General features: G+C 41.8%; 1 protein-coding gene across 2 annotated transcripts in view; it reads left to right on the forward strand.

The window, feature by feature from the left end:
- Window positions 1–46: 46 nt before the first annotated feature.
- PDCD11 (programmed cell death 11) overlaps window positions 47–20,126 on the forward strand; it is a 42,650-nt gene continuing 22,570 nt past the window's right edge. For both annotated transcript variants that reach the window (XM_075841088.1, XM_075841089.1), the window contains exons 1-16: window positions 47–175; window positions 2,647–2,758; window positions 3,538–3,672; window positions 4,576–4,743; window positions 5,298–5,459; window positions 6,236–6,359; window positions 6,731–6,912; window positions 7,003–7,110; window positions 7,760–7,966; window positions 8,542–8,663; window positions 10,812–10,872; window positions 12,034–12,180; window positions 12,511–12,762; window positions 13,064–13,204; window positions 13,744–13,938; window positions 19,720–19,890. In XM_075841088.1, the coding sequence (XP_075697203.1) occupies window positions 2,657–2,758; window positions 3,538–3,672; window positions 4,576–4,743; window positions 5,298–5,459; window positions 6,236–6,359; window positions 6,731–6,912; window positions 7,003–7,110; window positions 7,760–7,966; window positions 8,542–8,663; window positions 10,812–10,872; window positions 12,034–12,180; window positions 12,511–12,762; window positions 13,064–13,204; window positions 13,744–13,938; window positions 19,720–19,890 (2,277 nt within the window). In that variant the 5' untranslated portion in view covers window positions 47–175; window positions 2,647–2,656. The remainder of the gene's footprint in view (window positions 176–2,646; window positions 2,759–3,537; window positions 3,673–4,575; window positions 4,744–5,297; window positions 5,460–6,235; window positions 6,360–6,730; window positions 6,913–7,002; window positions 7,111–7,759; window positions 7,967–8,541; window positions 8,664–10,811; window positions 10,873–12,033; window positions 12,181–12,510; window positions 12,763–13,063; window positions 13,205–13,743; window positions 13,939–19,719; window positions 19,891–20,126) is intronic.

Below are 20,126 nucleotides of genomic sequence, written 5' to 3' on the forward strand. Positions count from 1 at the left end.
CTCCTTCCCTTGACAGGAACCAGAAGTCCTGGTCACGTGGTTGTGTGGAAAAATCTTGTACTTCCGGGTTAACAGGTCTGCGTCTGCACGTGGGTTTGATCGCTGCATGTTGCTGATAGGAAGCCAGTCTGTGACAACGGGGAAACTGCCGTGTATGTGATCTGTGCTGCAGCTGGTAAGTAGCCGTCTTACAGGATCACCACATGTCAAGTACAAATCTTATGAAATTATGATTTGATTTGGTATTGCGCAAAAAAAAAAAAAGATGCATATAAATGTTTAAGGAGATTATCTGACAAAATAGTGACCAAAGTTAGTAGTGATTCTGACTTCCTGTTAAAGATAGTCTTTCCATTACCAGCCTGAAATGACTGATAACAGGGAACAGTAGATTGCATTCAACTGCTCAGCCAATGGTGATCAGATACGGACCCATTTTTCATTCACTGTTCTATAAAAGGTCTCCTACTAAAGTAACACTCCAGGAAAAACTGATGTTATGTCTAGTGCAGAGCCTGAGGGGGCGGTGCACAGCACAACAGATTCAAAGAAGATGGGAGTCATGCTCCACCCCTTTGTGCAGTAGACATCAGTTTTTCCGGGAGTGTTCCTTTAAGTATTAAAGGCGGTGTAAACCTTTATAGCCGCCTTTTTTATTTTTATTTTAAGGAAATGTTAGGTGTCTTTAAGCATATTTCAAATTGACATTTATTAAAAACTTTCTTCACTTTTTGTGATGCAGCTTCTATGTGTCTACTATACGTAGAAGCAGCATAGTGCCACTGTATGCCAAATCCATCAGTCAGCTGGACCGACCCGTCGACTGACAGCGGCTTCTGTGTACCTCTGAGACACAGGATAACCCTTATACTGATCGCATCTAAGTTAATGAAGATAGACAGGATAAAACTAGACCAGACAGGCAGAAACTGCGCCTCGTTCATCGCAGTGACGCACGCTGTATGATAAATTTGGCACATCTTTGCTAGACATGTTAGACACTGTGGTTTTCCAGCAGCTTTATATAAATAAAGGTTAATCACTGTATTAGGCTCTGTTCACACCTGCATTTCAATTTCTGTTGTACTGCTCTGTCATAGGAGTAAAACAATGAAAATAAAGGGAATGCCAGATCCGTGGCACGACTGACATAAATGGCACCCGACGGAGCCCATTGACTTTAATAGGTTTCATCTCGGTTCGGTAATGGTGTCCATTGTTTTACTGGGAAAAATTGCTATGTGTGCTGCGCTATTTTTTGTGTCACTTTTGACCGGAACTACGAGAGGTTCCAACGCAGATGTGAACAGGGCCTTAATGAAAAGTTCTAAAAACGTATAACTTACTTTGATTTTCAATTCCTCACTATTTTCTAGATTTGCTTGCTCTCAGTTTAGAAATGTATACAATTGTTTCCAGTCTAGACAACACTATTAGGCCGGATTCACACGAGCATGTGCGTTTTGCGCACACAAAAAAATGCGGCGTTTTGCGTGCGCAAAAGGCACTTAACAGCTCTGTGTGTCAGCCCCGTATAATGCGCGGCTGTGAGATTTTCGTGCAGCCGCCATCATTATGACACTACGTGTGGCATGCGTGATTTTCACGCACCCATTGACTTAAATTGGTGCGTGATTTGCGAAATACGCACAAAGAACGGACATGTCGTGAGTTTTTCGCAGCGGACTCACGTTGCGTAAAAATCACGCAACTGTCTGCACGGCCCCATAGACTAATATAGGTAGACTAGACTAATATTATGTTATTGCTTTTAGTAGGTCATTAAAATAAATTTTATTTATTTGTGTTTTTGTATTGTACTTTTTTTCTTTCTTTTACTTCTCTATGGAGGCTGCCATTTTTTTTCATCTCTATATGTGTCGATTAAGAACACATACAGAGATGGAATACGGCACATACATCCACATAGAGAATGCGAACGGGAGCCGTTCCATTCACTATAGCGTACGCCGTCTGTGTGGGAACGGCGCATGCGCCGCACCCACACAGAGCAAAAGGAAGGTCTTTGGTAGAGCGACATCCGGCGCCATTTTCATGTGGACCGGAAGCCGCGGCCGGACAGTAAGATGACTACTTCCGGTCGCGGCTTCCGGCCATATGTTCAGACGCAAGGACTAGGAACAGGCAGCGGCGGCAGGAACAGGTAAGTTATGTTTGTGTATTATGTTCGTGTATGTTAGTGTTATACTGTGTGATTACCACTGTATCTAATCCTCCTACAATGTGCATTCGCTCAAAAAATGGCGACACACAGTGTGGGAGGTTTGAACATTCAACCCCCTCCTTTCTCCTGGCACTAGCCAGGATAAAGGAGGGGGGATTGTTTGAGGACGCTAGAGCGAGTGTGTCTTCTCCAATTTTGCAGCATAAAGCAATGAGGTTGCTTTACCACATGCCAGTGCTGCAATTTTGGGAATTGCTCCCTCTAGTGCCCAGCACATGGAAATGTTATGAATTAGAATCTAATTTATAATATTTCCTGACTTGTGAAAAAATTAGAACAATGTGTAATCATTTATATAGTAACTGTTTAACTAAAAGGATCAATATAAAATGCCTGGAGAGCCCCTTTAAATAGCATATACTTCCTTTACTTGTTTGTGATATTTTTTTTTCACCACATAGATTTACCAATATGGAATCTATGGAGGAGAGTTTCCCCCGAGGGGGCTTACAGAAGAAAGCAGAGGGAACGGCTGTTAAGAAGAGACCACGAGAAGATGACAACCTCTTTTCTGTATGTCATTGATGTATTTTGGAAATGTGATTTTTAAATATCCCTTTTAAGGACACTAATTCTTCTTTGTTTTACTTTCCATGTTATTCTCCTCTTATCCATTGTTTACTTTGTAACTGTTAAAGGGCACTTACTACTAATAATATAATTTATTTAAAAAAAAATCACCAGTAACAATCACTATGGCCATCATTACATTTATGTGAATATCTATGCACTGAGCTATCCTTCCCTCTTGTATCATTGCATAACTCGGTAGGACAACCCATGTTGATGTGGACACCATACAATACTACATTTCCCCTGCAACTGATGACTCCAGGACTTGTATTATCTGGTGCCCTTTTGATTTTAGGGACAAATGTCCTTTAATTTATAACATGGCACAAATCAAACTAGCAGGCGTTAGTTATTACACTTAAATATCATAAGGCCAAATTTCACTATGTCCTGTTGATAGGTTATGATTTTCGGTGGGATGCGAACAATTCTTATAATTTCCCTGTGAGGCTAGATGATCAATGATGAACTATAAAAATATAATTTTTCTGGTGAAAATTGGTCGTACGTACGAAGCAGAATGATTGTTTGTGTGATCTTGTCATAAAAATTATAGTAGTAGTTTAAGCATCCAACCTACGGCTGAAACATTTTTCGGAATTCAGGTATCCCCGCATGGTAATAGAAAAACATTAATAGATGTATATAAGCATTTTGTAATCCTTGCTACTAAGTTAGTTGCAGCGCAAATTGTACATTAATTTTGTATTTTCATTTAGACACGCCTTGAAGAAGTGGAAGAGGTAAAGAAGAAAAAGCAGAAAGATTTAAGTGAGAAACCAAAGACTTTAAAGCCTAAAAAGAGGGTTGTGTCTAAAGACAAAGACAAAGGCATTGATGTACTAAATTATAAGGTTGGTGGACCATTCTTCCATGGTGACATGGCTGTAGTTTAGATTTGTTTGACCCCCCCCATAGTCTGCTGATTATGTATAGGTACATACCATTTCAGTAAACCTATGTATTGTAGTCCAGAGCCGCATTCATAGTTCTGCTAGTTGTGAGTGGAAACAGTCGATAACCATCCCCTAAGTGCTAGATTAACTATACAGAAGATATATGGGAGAGATCCTCCAGCTCACCTGACACTTGACATGTGTGTCGTAGACATCGCACGGAATCTCGTGTCGGCACACGATAGGTAAAGACAGGCAAAGGCAGGGGGTTGAATCCAGCGATGTAGAGGATAAAATGGAAACTTATTCCGAGTTTACTAGGTATCAAGGTTTAAAAAGGTCCAATAAGATGGAGTCCTGGTGTGCAGACAGGAGTGTGTATCGGTCCAGTCTTGGGGCCTACGCGTTTCAGACGTTGTGCACGTCCTTAATCATGGCAGCCATGATTAAGGACGTGCACAACTTCTGAAACGCGTAGGCCCCAAGACTGGACCGATACACACTCCTGTCTGCACACCAGGACTCCATCTTATTGGACCTTTTTAAACCTTGATACCTAGTAAACTCGGAATAAGTTTCCATTTTATCCTCTACATCGCTGGATTCAACCCCCTGTCTTTGCCTGCTAGATTAACTCCTACAATACAGTGGAAAAGTTAGGCAGGCTATGCACATTAGATGTATGTCGGCCGAACCCACCGATTTCAGCGGAACCGGCCAACCATCTAATGTGTATGGCGGCGTCCCATTACCCTGAAATGTTGTTACAGGAAAGACCAAAAAGCAATGTTTTGCTCATTTTAAAAGTATATTCTAATAAAGTCTCTAATGGACAAGGACCATTTCTTATTTTTTTTACAGAGCCTCCATGTTGGCATGTTGTTTCTGGGTTGTGTGAAAGAAGCTAAAGATTTTGAGTTGACCGTTAACCTGCCTTATGGGCTCACCGGCTTCGTGCAAGCAACAAATATTTGTGAGGCCTACACCAAATTGCTTAATGAGCAGGTGGAAAAGGATGTACCATTGGAGGTAAGGACTGGTGCTTCCTTTATGGGACTATTAAAGAGGATCTATCACCATAGGACCATCTTGTTTACTACCAAGTTCAATGGCTCTGGAGCAACTGCTTCCACCATGGGTAAGAGCCATAGATTTGGAGGTACATGATTTCTTCAATGGAATGCAAATGACCAATTTTGCACACTGACCGTAAAACAAATGTCCAGTTTAAAAAAATAATAATGTAAAAACAATAGCATTTTCTTAATGTATTCAAAATGTGTTAAATCCCACAAAGTGGTGGGGTACCTCAGGACCATTGGCACGTGGTCAGAGGGCTTTGAAGTGAGTATGGACGTAGCCATGTATTACGTGGTCACTGCAGGGGAAATGTGAATGAACCGGCAGCTTTCCCTATAGATAATGACTAATCACTGGGGGAGCAGCCATATAAAGGGGTTATCCTGATGGGGCAACCCCATTAAATTAGCAACTATTGCACTTACGCATCCCATCAGAGAAGAAGCCGTGATTAAAGTGCTGCATTAACTACTTTCTATCTGAATTGTCTCTTTACCTTGTAGGCTTTGTCACCGCTCCCTAACATATACTCACCGGGGATGCTGGTTAGATGTGCGGTCAGTAGCCTGGAGACCACGTCTGGTGGATCCCAAAGCATCAAATTGTCTCTGAACCCCAAACTCGTCAATGCAGATCTGACGCCGTCGTCTTTGCAAATAGGCATGGTACGTCTCTTATTGATCTGTATATGACCATGATTGAATGCTGTGAAATACTGTAATGACTTCTTAAAACACAGAATAAAGAAATGTTAGGGTGGTACAAACATAGAACAATTTTTTTAATGGACCACCTGAAGACCATTTCTGCCATTACGACAGCATTGATGAACATCTCTAAGTTTTATAGTTTTGAAAGACAAAATGAATTGTATTTTTACCCTGTAGTTAGCAGGATACGTAAGCTGGCCATAAACATTCGGTAAATGTTAGCTGAATTTAGTCGTGATCAGTTATCTAATGTATATGACAAATGCACAATGGCAGACTTAGAGAAAAAGTAGGATTGGGACATGGATATCCGCACACGTGACCCTTGGTTCCATAACTACCAGAGGTGTCTGAAATAAACATACACACCTGTCCGGTCCAAGGGGGACGGTGCATGACACTGGGGAGATGACTGTTGGATGATAGCTATCGGTAGCAGCGTAGCACAGTATTAGAACTTCCTCCCATTCACTTGAATAAGAGAAAGCTGCTATACTGTGCGCTGCCGCTAGGAACGTGACGACGTTGTACAGTATAGAGCAACGCAAGCGATGAAGGGGAAGCATCGCTGGCCGGAGTGCCAAGGCCTCTTCAAACGGCTAAGCTGGCAGGGGTGCCGATCATTGGACCCCCACCAATCGTATATCGATGACCTGTTGGGGCTAGCTGTGTCTTGTAGTAGGGTTTTTATATCCCTTCTCATGTAGTGACATGTTATCTGTTCTCCTCAGTTTCTCTCCGGCTGTGTGTCCAGTATTGAAGACCACGGATATCTCATTGACCTGGGAATTGGAGGGAATAAAGCGTTTTTGCCTCGTCAAAAGGCTCAAGTGTATTTAAATCAGACGAGTAAAGGTGAGGGCACGATTGATTGAGATATATATATATATATATATATATATCTCAATCTCAATCTCTCAATCTCAATCTTTCTCTAGGGCGATAACTTATAAGCAGCTATTTTATGTGAAACACTTTTTAGAATGACATTTTCTGAATTTTACTTCGGAGTACTTTCTAATATATTTGGGTTATAAAAGAAATGATGCATATAGGCTGAAGGGGACAGTAAACCTAAAATCACCTTCATGTTAAAGCTGATCAAGGGAGATTCTTGGATCTGGTCGTATGTGATAAAAGGGAACAATAGATTGCATTAAACTGTCCAACAAATGAGTTTGCGTTTGTTTGTTGTGTTTAGTGACTGTCACATTTTGTGTATACAGCCGCTTCTCTGTGTGTCGGACAGTATTTAAACTGTGTGATTGACGAAAAAAAGAATGATGGACGAATCGTCCGCCTGTCTATCACACAGTCTGATGTGGCTGCCGCAGTCGCCACAGTGGAGCAGAAATGGACCCTGAATAATCTTCTCCCGGGTCTGGTGGTAAAGGCTCAGATTGACAAGGTATTGTCCTCCATCTTCTGCCTCAGGTGCTTGTTGGTGCTTAGTCCCAATACAAAATAATAAAAAAAAAAAAAAATGTTCTTTCTGTAGATCCTCCCCGACGGTGTCATCTTATCCTTCCTGTCATCCTACACTGGGGTCGTGGATTTCTTGCACTTGGAGTCCAAGAAAGTTGCTTCTTACCAGAAAAATCAGACCGTATGTATCCAGAGCTGTAAATCTGCATCCAGATACATGTTAAATCTTTGTAATTACCTGACCGTGAAATGTTTGGAGCAGATAAAAGTCATTTCAATCAGGTGTTTGCAACCTGTGGCTCTCCAGCTGTTGCGAAAACTACAGCTCCCAGCATGCCCTGGTTAGTGCACGGCCAGAAGGGTCGGTTATGACTTCTATTCGGTGTGTCTTGCACCTCAGCCCCTGCACTAGGCATAACCTTGTTTAGCAATTTTTCCCGTAGTGTTTTTACATTACAACATAAGTTTGTCAAATTGCAATTTCAGCTAAAGGAGATAAATGGTGCTAAAACACCTTCTGTCTAAGCCCCACATGCATAAAGCGTAATCCACTTCTAAGGGAATTGCATAAATAACAGTTACCTAATCTATTTGGTCTGTCGAGCATTGAGAAAGAATAGGGGGTTTGGGACACCCACTCTCACGATGAGTGGAGGTCCGAGCGGTGGTGCCCCAGCAATCAGACAATTACCACCTATCCTGTAGATAGTTATTCATTTTTGATTCAGGTACAACTCCTTTAATGAGAATTCTCTATGATTCCATGTAAACTGAAGTCTTTCTCTGCTGTTAGGCCTTTGTGACCGGGTATATAATGTTCTTCTTTCCAGGTGAAAGCTTGTATCTTATGGATTGATCGATCTTCCAAGACCATTAGACTGACTCTTCACAAGAGCTTCTTACAGCCCGGGAGCGCCGTGAAGCAGCTGACCAGCGACTGGATTGGCACTTTACACAGGCGCTGCACCGTGAACGCATTGTACAAGAATTCCGGTGCCGTCTTTCAGTTAGATGGAGAAACATTTGGATTTGCATTTGTAAGTTTATTAGTAATAAAGATTGGTGTAACATTTAATGACCTTATACTCGTGGGGGCAGGGATAGAAGTTAAAGGGGTATTTATATCTCAAGCATTTGACGTATCCACAGGATCTAGCCATCAGCCTCTTAAGCTGAAGTAAAGTGTCCCTCCAGTTGTACACTCCCATCCGAACTGACGTTGGGTCGTGGAGAGATGTTCCTGCACACTAGGTGGTACAGTTATCGTGGCACATGAACGACTCCTGGGTAGTATCGTGCATCGGTCCCATCCAATTAATAGGACCTGTTTGCCGCACCCTTCGGGCATCGTAAGGTTGCCACAGTGGCCTGGAGCGTCTCTTCACACTCAGTCATTCCCGGGGTAGGAGAGATCACCAGTAGCGGGACACTTTAACAATGTCGCTCCTGATGTTACTTTAGATTCTATTATTCAATGCACTAGAGTAAAGTGTGTCCTGCCACGGAGGTGATGCCCTTTGTCTTCCATGTAAAATCACATATCACTTAATAGATCCGTTACCTCTTGGGGTACAATGCTAAAAGTGTGTCTTTTTTTTTTTCTGTATTCTAGAACAAAAATCTTTCTATTTCAAAGTTAAAAACTCCAGATAAGTTCCAAGAAGGGACCGTCCATACAGGGCGAGTTGTGGGGTTCAGCCCTATAGACGAGATACTCCTGCTGTCTTTCAAAGGGTAAGACATTTGCTTTTCTTTGACATTCTTACAAGGTGGCGAGTGCTCCATAGACTTGTCTTCAATATAATGTCCACTTTGGGCTGGTTTCCCACTATGGTATTAGGCCAGTGCCAAGTACTTGATCAAATCCCGTCCTGTAAAATCATCAAAGCCGTTTTGAAAGGAAACTATTCCCATCCTTGGCTCAAAAGACACGGCTCCTGCACTGAGCTGTAACACGCTTGTGTGGAAACTATTGCATTTGTTTTCTTTTTTCAGTATGGGTTTTTTTTGTCTTTAACTCCTTAATACCGAAGGTATTTCAAACCTTAATGACCGAGCAATTTTTTAAAGTTTTTCCATCGTCACATTCAAAAAGCTATAACTTTATTTTTCCATCGGCTTAGCTGTATAAGGACTTTTTTTTGGAGGGACAAGTTGTATTTTTTTAATGGCACCATTTGGGGTACATATAATTTATTTAGTTTTTTTAGTGGGGTAATGGAAAAAATACTAATAATGTGATCGATTTATAGTTGGGTTCGTTACGGACGTGGTGATACCAAATATGACTAACTTTTTTACCTATTTTTCATAAAGTATTTTGTAAGGGAAAAAAGTGGGCTATTAATGAATTTTTTTTTTTTTTTTTACTTGGGACTTTATTTCAAACTTTAGTTAACTTTTTGCCTTTTTTTTTAGTCCCACTAGGGGACTTTACTGTGCGAACTTTTGATCGCTATTATAATACACTGCAATACTTCTGTATTTCAGTGTGTTATTGCCTGTCAGTCTAAAACAGACAGGCATCTGTTAGGCCATGCCTCTGGCATAGTCTAACAGGCAATCACTAAAGGCAGACCTGGGGGCCTTAGGCCCCCAGGCTGCCATAGAAACGATCGGCAACCCGCAATGTCCGCGGGATGCCGATGCGGTGAGAGAGGGTGCCCCCTCCTAAAACCACTCCGATGCGGCGCTCGCTATTGAGCGCCGCATCTAAGGGGTTAAATATGATCGGAGACCACTGCAACAGGCCGGGCTTCAGGAGCGCCCCACACGATGCAGGAAAAATGTCCTTCTGAAGTGCCGCCATGAAAAGGCGGCACTTCAGAACCACTACCCCAAACGGCCGAAGTAAAAAGTCTATACACCGGTCTGATCATGACAGATGTGTCTACAGTTTGTATTTATTCGGCTATGTTCACATATGCATTTTTTTTATTTATTTTTTATTGCCAAAAAAGTGGCAACCTAAAGTTTCTTATGTGTTTATGGCCATTTAAATTTAGCAAAGTAAAAGATGTACTTAAAATTATTTCAAAATGACAAAATAATTGAATTTGGTTTTATGGGTTTCTAACGTGTATGTTTGGGATTAAGATTCATGTAACTGCTTCCCATCATGCCCATTAATTTCGTCCCTCCATTACAATGAGGTCATGGTTTTGCCATTGTCCTTCGCAACACTCCCTTAGGCCTCGTTCACATCTGCTTTTGGCTTTCCGTGGTTCTGTTCCGCCAGAAGAGCAGAACTGAAATACTTTAAGCGCCGGTTCCGTGGCACGACAATAGGTCATAAATATCTGATCGATTTGGGTTTCTGACTGTTGGGACCCCCAACGATCCCTAGGACGTGTTTACCTGTCCGTCCCTGTGCGCTCCCTATGAGTGGAGCAGTACTGTGCATGCTCGGCCAACACTCCGTTCACTTTTTTTATTAGGCTGTCAGACATTGCGCTCAGCAGCCCCACAGAACTGACTGGAGTGGTGGCCGAGCATCCTCAGCACCGCTCCATTCATATTGGGTGCACCGGGACAGCCAGATAAACACATTCTCAGGAACAGTGGGGGTCCCAGCGTTCAGACCCCCATCGATCAGATATTTATCACCCATCCTGTGGATAGGTGTTAAATATTGATTATGCAAAAATAATTTTAAACTAAATGCTAAGTTTAGATGTGATCTCTTTTCGTTGTCCTGTGTGTTAAAGGCACACAGGAGCCGCACTTAGCCGTGCCGTTAGTTCAGCTGAACTGACAGATTCGGCTGACAGTGCTTGATGTCGTTTCTATGTATAGAGGATAAAATGTTTATCGCCAATTACATCAATTTAATTAAAAAATAAGGCTAGAAAGGTTTTAAACATTTTTCTTATTTCATTACAGAGATGTTATTGGCGGTCTTTATTTGAGACTTGAAGATGTGCAGGTTGGACAAATTCTGGAGGTAGATCATTGTCCAGCGCTCCTTGTTCTTAATAATAAAGCTTTTGTTTTTGTGTGTTCATCCTCATCAGTTCTGTTCCGATCGTGTTTTTATTTTTCTATGTCCCTGGGGTCAGTGAGTGATAGAGAAACAAAAACAAAAGATCAGTTGGAGAAAAAGCAGTTCTATACTTATAATATATTACATATGTGATATATTTGACCCCCCCCCCCCCTCTGGTGATAGACTTTTGTCTCTTTACATATTTGCTGTTAAGTTTCTGTATAAGCATTATTTTTAGCTGAAAAACCTTCACCACATCACTCCAGACAAATCTCTCTGCCTAAAGCTGTCCATGCACATTAATGTCTATTGAGCCCACCAATTACGGCATGATCACATGCCTATATAATGTTTATGCGGGCAGTCCGATGTTTAATTTCAACATGCCCCATCCTCCCCCTTCCCCTGGAGGTAAGCCGCTGCTCCCTCTCCTTACTGAAATAAACATCTAAACTGCTGATCTGAGCGTACATGTTTATGGGGGAGTCGGGAGAGAGAAATGGCGAGTCTAAAGGTGACGTTACCCTGAGGCTTCTCCTTTTTTAAACAGAAGCCGGTTGCAATGGTTGGGCTTCTCTCACCCCATGCGATCATCTGTTTATTATTAATGTAGCCTTACATAGTAGCCATTCAAATGAATGACCATGTAATGTAATCCACGTGACTCTCCATTTATGTTCTTGAATTTCATATTTGAGGACATTGCAGCAGGTACATTTGTCCTCTTCAGACTGACGTCTTGTCCATGTGAATGATTTACCCACAAAAGCTCTTGTTTCTTGCAAAGAAATTACTTGGAGGATCATTTTGGTTCTTTAAAAATGGTGTATTATAAATTTCTTTATAGCGAGCCACATCCCTTTGCATGTCTATGTTATTCTGTGGCTATTGTCTGGTCTAGAACTTTGTGGCACCACAAGAGCTTCCTGACCTGACGCTAAAATTACTCCCAAGTTTAGGACAGATAGATTTTCCATACTACTGAGGTCTTATACTGTATGCTTTCTCTTGTAATCTTCTGACCATATACTATGTCCCATGCTTTACACTGCTGTACAATGCTCTGTACACTGTTTATAAAGTGAATTGTAAGTCTTTCACTGCATTTTTGTTGTGAAGGGAACGGTCAACAGTTTAACACCATTAGGAATGGTCGTGGATATCACACAGCATCTCAACGGGCTCGTGCCCACCCTTCACCTAGCAGATGTCACTCTACACCAGCCGGAGAAGAAATACGCTCTTGGGAGCAAGATCAAATGCAGGGTGAGGAAATCTTTTGTTTTTTGGGTGTTTATAGGGGTTGTCTTATCGTCCTTTCCATATTGAGGTTGCGGTGGCAATCGGCTGATCGACGGGAGTCCGGCTTCCCTGGCAAACAGCTGAATTTGCTGGGGAAACCTTCTCTGCCAAGACCTTTCCCCCGCAACGGCTGTCTCCTAGAGAGGAGCTCCCGAGCGGGCACCTATCCCTCCTATGATGTCCATATTTTCTAAGAGGACACATGGATAGGGGTATGAGATAACCCTAGGGCGATGGTGGGCTTTATGTGACTAAAAAATGACGGCGATTAATTATTCTCTCATTATTTTATAGGTTCTTAGTGTGGTTCCTTCAGCCAGAAAATTGATCTTGACCAGGAAGAAAATTATGATAAATTCAAAGTTGCCTATCCTTCGGACCTACCACGATGCTACACCCGGCCTGATCACTCATGGCTTTATTTGGTCGGTGAAACATTGTGGATGTGTGATCAAGTTTTATAATGATGTTCAAGGACTGGCACTGGTCCATGAGTTGAGCTCTGTGTTTATTTCATCACCAGAAGAAGTTTTCTATAAGGGACAGGTAAACATTAAGTGTAACGCTATCGCCGTATATGTCGTCCTAGGCTACTACTGAGCTGATGGGAGCCATTCGATAATTCCATGTTTATAACACAATGTTGGACAAAAATGCTTACAACGTGTTCAGCTTTACATAATAGGGGGGGGGGGGGTTCTTTGCATATTGGAGGGGGGTAAGATTCATGGATATAATGGGTCAGGGTTCAACTGATGTAACTTTTTTTTTTTTTGTGACGTGGATGTCTTTTCTACTAGTGATATGTTTGCATTGTTTATGAACAGTGGCTCTTCCTAATTTACAGGTGGTTAAAGTAAGAGTGTTGGAGTGTAATCCGGAGAAAGAAAGAATGCTTCTGTCCTTCAACATAATTGGGGAAGAGGAGAATGAAGGAAAGGAAAGCGAGCCTTCCAAAAAGGACACAAAAAACTTTGAACGTGGGAAGGTATTTATGGACCCGTATCATTGCTGTCTAATAATATCTCCATTTAGTGGCCCTTCCTGTGATGGTGGAATGTTCAAATAAACCAAAGTGAACTAAATATCTGACTACAACAGCACCTATAAATAAGGTGCCTAAAACTTGAGCACTCACCGCGCATCTTTACTTCTGCTTGCTGTTTATCGGAAAGAATAGGAATTTAATTCTCAGTTATGTGTTTGGTTTTCCATGTCCAAAGTCTATGGGGCTGACGGAAACATCTCAGCATAGCGCTCATCTGTGTCTGTCCGCCCCATAGACTTTAAATGGAGCGACACTGCTCATGCCCCATCTCCGGTCCTTTCAAACTCTTTCTGTGAATGGGGGGGACCAGGGTTCCCTTTTCTGATGATTGGTGGGGATCTGACTGCTGGGATCCCCACTGATCTAGCATTTTCTAACTATCCAGTGCATAGGTGAATAATGCTGGAGGCTAGAATACCCCTTTAAGGCTCAGTTATGTAAATAAAATTTATTTTATGTTTTGTTTTTTTCTCTGCCAGATTGTTGATGTGAAAATTGTAAGGAAGTCAGATGATGGGCTGGATGTGCTGATTCTGCCTGAAGAAAGGCCTGCGTTTCTTCCTAAGACTCACCTTTCTGATCACATCGCTAATTGTGAGCTCTTGTGGCACTGCTTGAAGGCGGGTGATCAGGTTACTGGAGCAATGTGTCTGAGCACAATCCAAGGCAAAACTGTATCCTTATACTCTATGTACCCTAATATAGGTATTTTCAGCCTGACATTCTCCTGTGGATAGGATCATGGTGTAATCAGAGGTTGTTCTGGTGACGGGATATTACTATAAGTTCATACGTGCTCAAGTCATCTAATTCTAGTCTACTCTATGGAGTGGATGATCTCGGCTGCGTGCAGCGTCAGGGACTGAAAAGACGCTTTAAATCTTTATTGTATAATGAAGATACAACTTTCTAATACACGTTTTCAAGAACTGTTGCTGCCAACAAATGGATACATTGTTGTTTAGATCCAAAGGCTGAAAACATACTGACCTTTTACCTCTCTCAGCTGAGAGTTTGCTACAATTGTATCCAGTATAAACAATCCTCTGTGCTTAACCCCTTAATGACCGGGCCTGAAAACGTCTTAATGACCAGCTACATTTTTCAGTTTTTATCTCTGCATTTCAGCAGCCATAACTTTTTTTTATCTTTTCATTGACGTGGCCGTCTGAGGCCTTGTTTTATGTGGGAGAAATTGTATTATTTTTTTCATAGTTTAGAGGTAGTGGAAAAATATAAGAAAAAGCGATTCTCTGCGTCATTTTTCATTTTTTTTTTTTATCCCGTTCACGCTAAATAACCCGATTAATTCTTCAGGTTATTACGGTCGTTTAGATACCGAATACGTGTATTTTATTTACTGTAGGGGCAATAAAATATATTTTATACAAAATAACAACTGTTTTTTTTTTTAAAACCCATTAACCCCTTGAGTACCATTTTGGCCTTGAGGACCAGACCCATTTTTTCAAATCTAACATGTATCACTTTATGTGGTAATAACTCCGGAATGCTTTTACCTATCCAATTGATTCTGAGATTGTTTTCTCGTGACATATTGTACTTTAGTTTAGTGGAAAAATTTGGTCGATTAAATTCATTGCTTATTTGTGAAAAACACCAACATTTAGCGAAAATATGAAGAAATTATGATTTTTTCCAATTTTAAATGCATCTGCTTGTAAAACAGATGGTAATACCACACAAAATAGTTAACAATTAACATCTCCCATATGTCTACTTTATGTTTGCATCGTTTTTTGAACATCCTTTTATTTTTCTATGACCTCACAAGGCTTAGAACTTTAGCAGCAATTTCTCATATTTTTAAGAAAATGTCAAAAAGCGATTTTTTTCAGGGACGAGTTCAGTTCTGAAGTGGTTTTGAGTGCCCTATATATTAGAAACCCCCATAAAACACCCCATTTTGAAAACTGCACCCCTCAAAGTATCCAAAACAGCATTCAGAAAGTGTTTCAACCCTTTAGGCGTTTTACAGGAATTGAAGGAAAGTAGAGCTGAAATTTTCAAATTTCATTTTTTTTTACAAAATTCATATGTAATACATTTTCTTCTGTACCACAGAAGGTTTTACCAGAGAAATGCAACTCAATATTTATTGCCCAGATTCTGCAGTTTTTAGAAATATCCCACATGTGGCCCTAGCGTGCTAATGGACTGAAACACAGGCCTCAGAAGCAAAGGAGCACCTCTTGGATTTTGGGGCCTCCTTTTTTCAGAATATATTTTAGGCACCATGTCAGGTTTGAAGAGGTCTTGTGGTGCCAAAACAGTGGAAACCCCCAAAAGTGACCCCCATTTTTTAAACTACACCCCTCAGGGAATTTATCTAGGGGTATAGTTAGCATTTTGACCCCACAGGTATTTTGCTATATTTTCTGGAGTTAGTCTGTGAAAATGAAAATCTACTTTTTTTCTGGAAAAACGTAAAAATTTCTAATTTTTGCAAGAAATAAAGGAGAGAAAGCACCCCAACATTTGTAAAGCAATTTCTCGCGATTACGGAAATACCCCATATGTGGTAATAAACTGCTTTTTGGACCCACAGCAGGGCTCAGAAGGGAAGGACCCCCATTTGGATTTTGCAGCTCAGATTTTGCTGAATTGGTTTCTGGGGGCCATGTCGCATTTGCAGAGTCCCTGAAGTACCAGTACAGTAGAAATTCCCCAGATGTGATCCCAATTTGGAGACTATACCCCTGAAAGAATTAAATTAGAGGTGTAGTGAGCATTTTGAGCCCTCAGGTGTTTTATAGATTTTATTAGAATTGGTCCGTGAAAATGAAAACATTTTTTTTTTCCAATAACCTGTAGCTTTAGCTCAGAATTTTTCATTTCCACAAGGAATACAGGAGAAAAGACACCCCAAAATGTGTTACACAATTTCTCCTAATTACGGAAATACCCCATATGTGGTTGTAAACGGCTATTTGGACATACGGCAAGGGTCTAAACGGAAAAAGTGCAATTTCGTTTTTGGAGTGGAGATTTTACAAAATTTGTTTTTGACGCCATGTTGCTTTGCGCTGAGGTACGAGTACAGTGAAAACCCCCGAGAAGTGACCCCATTTAGGAAACTACACCCCTCAAGGAATTCATCTAGAAGTGTAGTGAGCATTTTGACCCCCAAAGGTTTTGCAGAAATTAGTGCACAGTGGATGTTGCAGATTGAAAATTGACATTTTCCACATATATGCTATTTCAGTGCCCAATGCGTTGGGCCCAGCTTGTACCACTGGAGACATACGCCCCATAAATTGTTAAGCGGTTCTCCAGAGTACGGTAATACCCCATATGTGGTCATAAACCGCTGTTTGGGCACACTGCCAGGCCCAGAAGGACCGCCATTTGGCTTTTGGAGCGCAGATTTTGCTTGGTAGTAGTTTTGTTTAGTGTTTTACTGGTGTTTCAGTTTATAATGTGGGGGCATATGTAATCTGTGCGGAGTACATACATTTTTTGCGTGACACACTGCCGTTTTTATTGGTGCCATGTTTGGCTACGCGCAACTTTTTGATCACTTTTTATTCAATTTTTTTGGCAACAACGTGACCAAAAAAGGAAATTCTGCCATTGTTTTTTATGGTATTTTTTTACGGTGTTCACCGTGCGGGATAAATAATATGATATTTTTTTAGGTCAGGCCGATACGAACGCGGCGATACCTATTATGTCTAGTTTTTGTCTTTTTTTTCATTTTTTTTCTAATTATAAAGGGCTTGATCAGGGAAACAAGACGATTATTGATTTTATTACGTAAAACTTGTATTTATTTATTTATCTAAAACTTTTTTTTCACTTTTTATTTTACACATACTAGGGGACTGGAAGATCTGATCTTCTGATCCCCTGTACAATACACTGCACTACTTCTGTATGTACTTGTGTAGTGCAGTGTATTGTAACTGTCACTTTACAACTGACAGTTGAGCCTATTATGTCCTGCCTTGGGCAGGACCTAATAGGCTCCCGCACCTGGCAACCAGGAAGCCGTTGCTAGGCTTCCTGGTTGCCATTGCAACCATCAGAACCCCGCGATTTTTCGCGGGGGGGGGGCAATGGGGTGCAGAGGGAGCCCCCTCCCTCTGTATCAATCACTTAAATGCCGCTGTCGCTATTGACAGCGGCGTTTAAGGGGTTAAACTACAGCGATCGGAGAGGACAGTGATCGCTGTAGTTGCAGTGGGATGTCGGCTGTATATTACAGCCGACATCCGATGAAGATGGAGCGAGCACAGCTCCTGTGCCCGCTTCATCCTCAGGGCGTTACTATACGCCCATTTTCGGGAAGGGGTTAATAAAAATAGTGTTTTTTTTTTTACACTGCTTTCTCTGATCTCCTCACGTATCTCACAGAAGTGAGGAGATCAGAGAAAGTGACAGGAGCCTTCTCCTGCAGACGACGTCACAGACGGCTGTGATTGGTCAGTCTTCAGAGACTGACCAATCACAGCAATCGCCGGCATTGGGGACTGCTAATTGGTCCCCAGGCCGGTAGCAGAGACGGTTAGCTGTCAATGACAGCTGCCGCCGCTGTTCTGTCACTATGTGATTTCACATAGTGACAGTTTATTCCTGCGCCGTAATAGTACGTCGAAGGTACGCTGGCATAAGCGGCCAGCGACGTACTATTGCGTCGAAGGTACGCAAGGGGTTAAGGGATAACTTTATTTATAACTTTATTTTTTACTTGTAACGTATTAGCATACTCCTGTATGCTAATACATCATACTGTGTCTCTATGACACAGGCTGCTATTAGGGCAACACATAGTGTGCCTTAAAAGCAGGCAAACTGAACAGACAGCCATGGGGTCCTTTGTAGGTTCCCAGGGCTGACTACAGAGGGATTCTCCGGTGTTTGATCACGTCACTGGGTTTCCGATGACTAGATCAAAGCCGGGAGCTCCCTTTGATTTAGCCACGGTCATGGACCGCGGCGATCAAAGGGTTAAAACTTCTAGGGTACTTATGTTTTCCGACCCCCAGCTGTATTCAGCAGGCTGCTCTAAGATCAGGAACTGTTAGTTACAGCTCCTGCTTAGAGGATGAGCGCTCATCAGCCTCTCCTACAGCGACGCCAAAAGACGTCCCTGTAGACTAAGGATATCCATCGCCTGCCGTCAAAAGACAGTGGGCGTTCGTTAAGGTGTTAAACGACCTGTATACTTTTTTCACTGCACGGATACGTTTTTGTAAACCGTCTGAAGAGGAGAGAGATTTGTGCTGCTGATGTGAGATGTTGATGATAATTCCCCAGACTGGTTACAATTGCAGCCAAGCCTCCGCTGTGAGAATTATTAGGCCTATATGGGTATTTAGCCAGTGATGTAAACAAGAATGTCCTTCTGTATGGACGGCAAACACAGATCTTTAAAATGAATGAGGAAATGCTTACATTTCTTCATAATGCAATGATTGAGCTTTATTTACATTAGACTTGGGGCTTATTCAGACGAACGTGTTATACGTCCGTGCTATGCGTGTGATTTTCACACGCGTCACACGGACCTATGTTAATGAATGGGGCCGTTGAGACAGTCAGTGAATTTCACGCAGCGTATGTGCGCTGCGTGAAACTCACGAGATGTCCTATATTTTCCCGTTTTTTGCGCAGCACGCACCCATTGAAGTCAATGGGTGCGTGAAAACAGCGCGCACGGCACATGGACGCACTTCCGTGTGCCGCGCGTGATACGCGCTACATTAGTAAAAAGACTGAATGAAAACAGAAAAGCACCACGTGCTTTTCTGTTTACAAACATAAAAACAGTGTCATAATGATGGCGGCTGCGCGAAAATCACGCAGCCACGCATCATATGCTGCTGACACACGTACCTTTTGCACGCGCAAAACGCACACGCTTGTGTGAATCCAGCCTTACATTCATAGCGGCTGTGCAAAGTACTGCAGCTTTGTCCCGTTCACTTGAATGGGACCGCGCTCCAATACCTTTCTCAGCCTCTACGAAAGTAATGGCGTGTACAAGAGTATGAACAAAAATTAAACTGCTGATCGGTGGGGGTACTGAGAGTTGGACCCCCACCAATCTATAAGAAATATCCAACAATTTTTAAAATCTCGGATAACCCCTTTAGTCAAATATGAAGTCTCCGTTCACTTTAGATGTGTCCTTTTTTTGCTCCACTACATCTAAAAAGAAGGAAGGTTGCAAATAGTTTTTATTGAAAATCTCTTTTAAATGTGTCGATGCTCCTGTGCAGATCTATGTGCTTCTTTGATAACCTACTACAAAGAAACCGTGTAGTCTTCTCCTGCAGTCATATTGCCATCTATCTGTTCCCTACTGCGAACCTACCAAATGTATGCCAGCATGAAGTCGGGGTTATGCCGTATTTTAAACCAAAGGCTCCAAATTGTCTTTTATTAATAAACTTTCTTTCTCCTGGTTAATCCTTCACGATACATTTCAGATACTAACTAAGAAACCTGCCCTCATCTCATTCATGGAAAAAGAACCAGTTGTGAAGGACTTCTCAGAGATACAGATTGGGATGATGTTCACTGGATTTGTGACAAACATAATGCTATTCGGAGTCTTTGTGGAACTGCCATATGGGTTGGTTGGTTTGGTCCCAAAATCGGTGAGTAACCAGGTTTGCAATGCGTATGTGTATTGTGTTTTTGTTTTTTTATTGACAACTTCAACATGTTCAATGGGGCTGTACCAAAGGATAGGTGATCGTTGTTCATCCGCTGGGACCCCCACCGATCCTAAGAACAGAGATCCCAAACCCACCTCCTCACTACTCAACCGCAGCGAGGAGAAGCTAGAATGGTGCAGCAGTCAAGCATGCGCCCGCCGCTACAATTAATGTCT

This window comes from Rhinoderma darwinii, chromosome 11 (genome assembly GCF_050947455.1).
Source record: "Rhinoderma darwinii isolate aRhiDar2 chromosome 11, aRhiDar2.hap1, whole genome shotgun sequence".
NCBI lineage: Eukaryota > Metazoa > Chordata > Amphibia > Anura > Rhinodermatidae > Rhinoderma > Rhinoderma darwinii.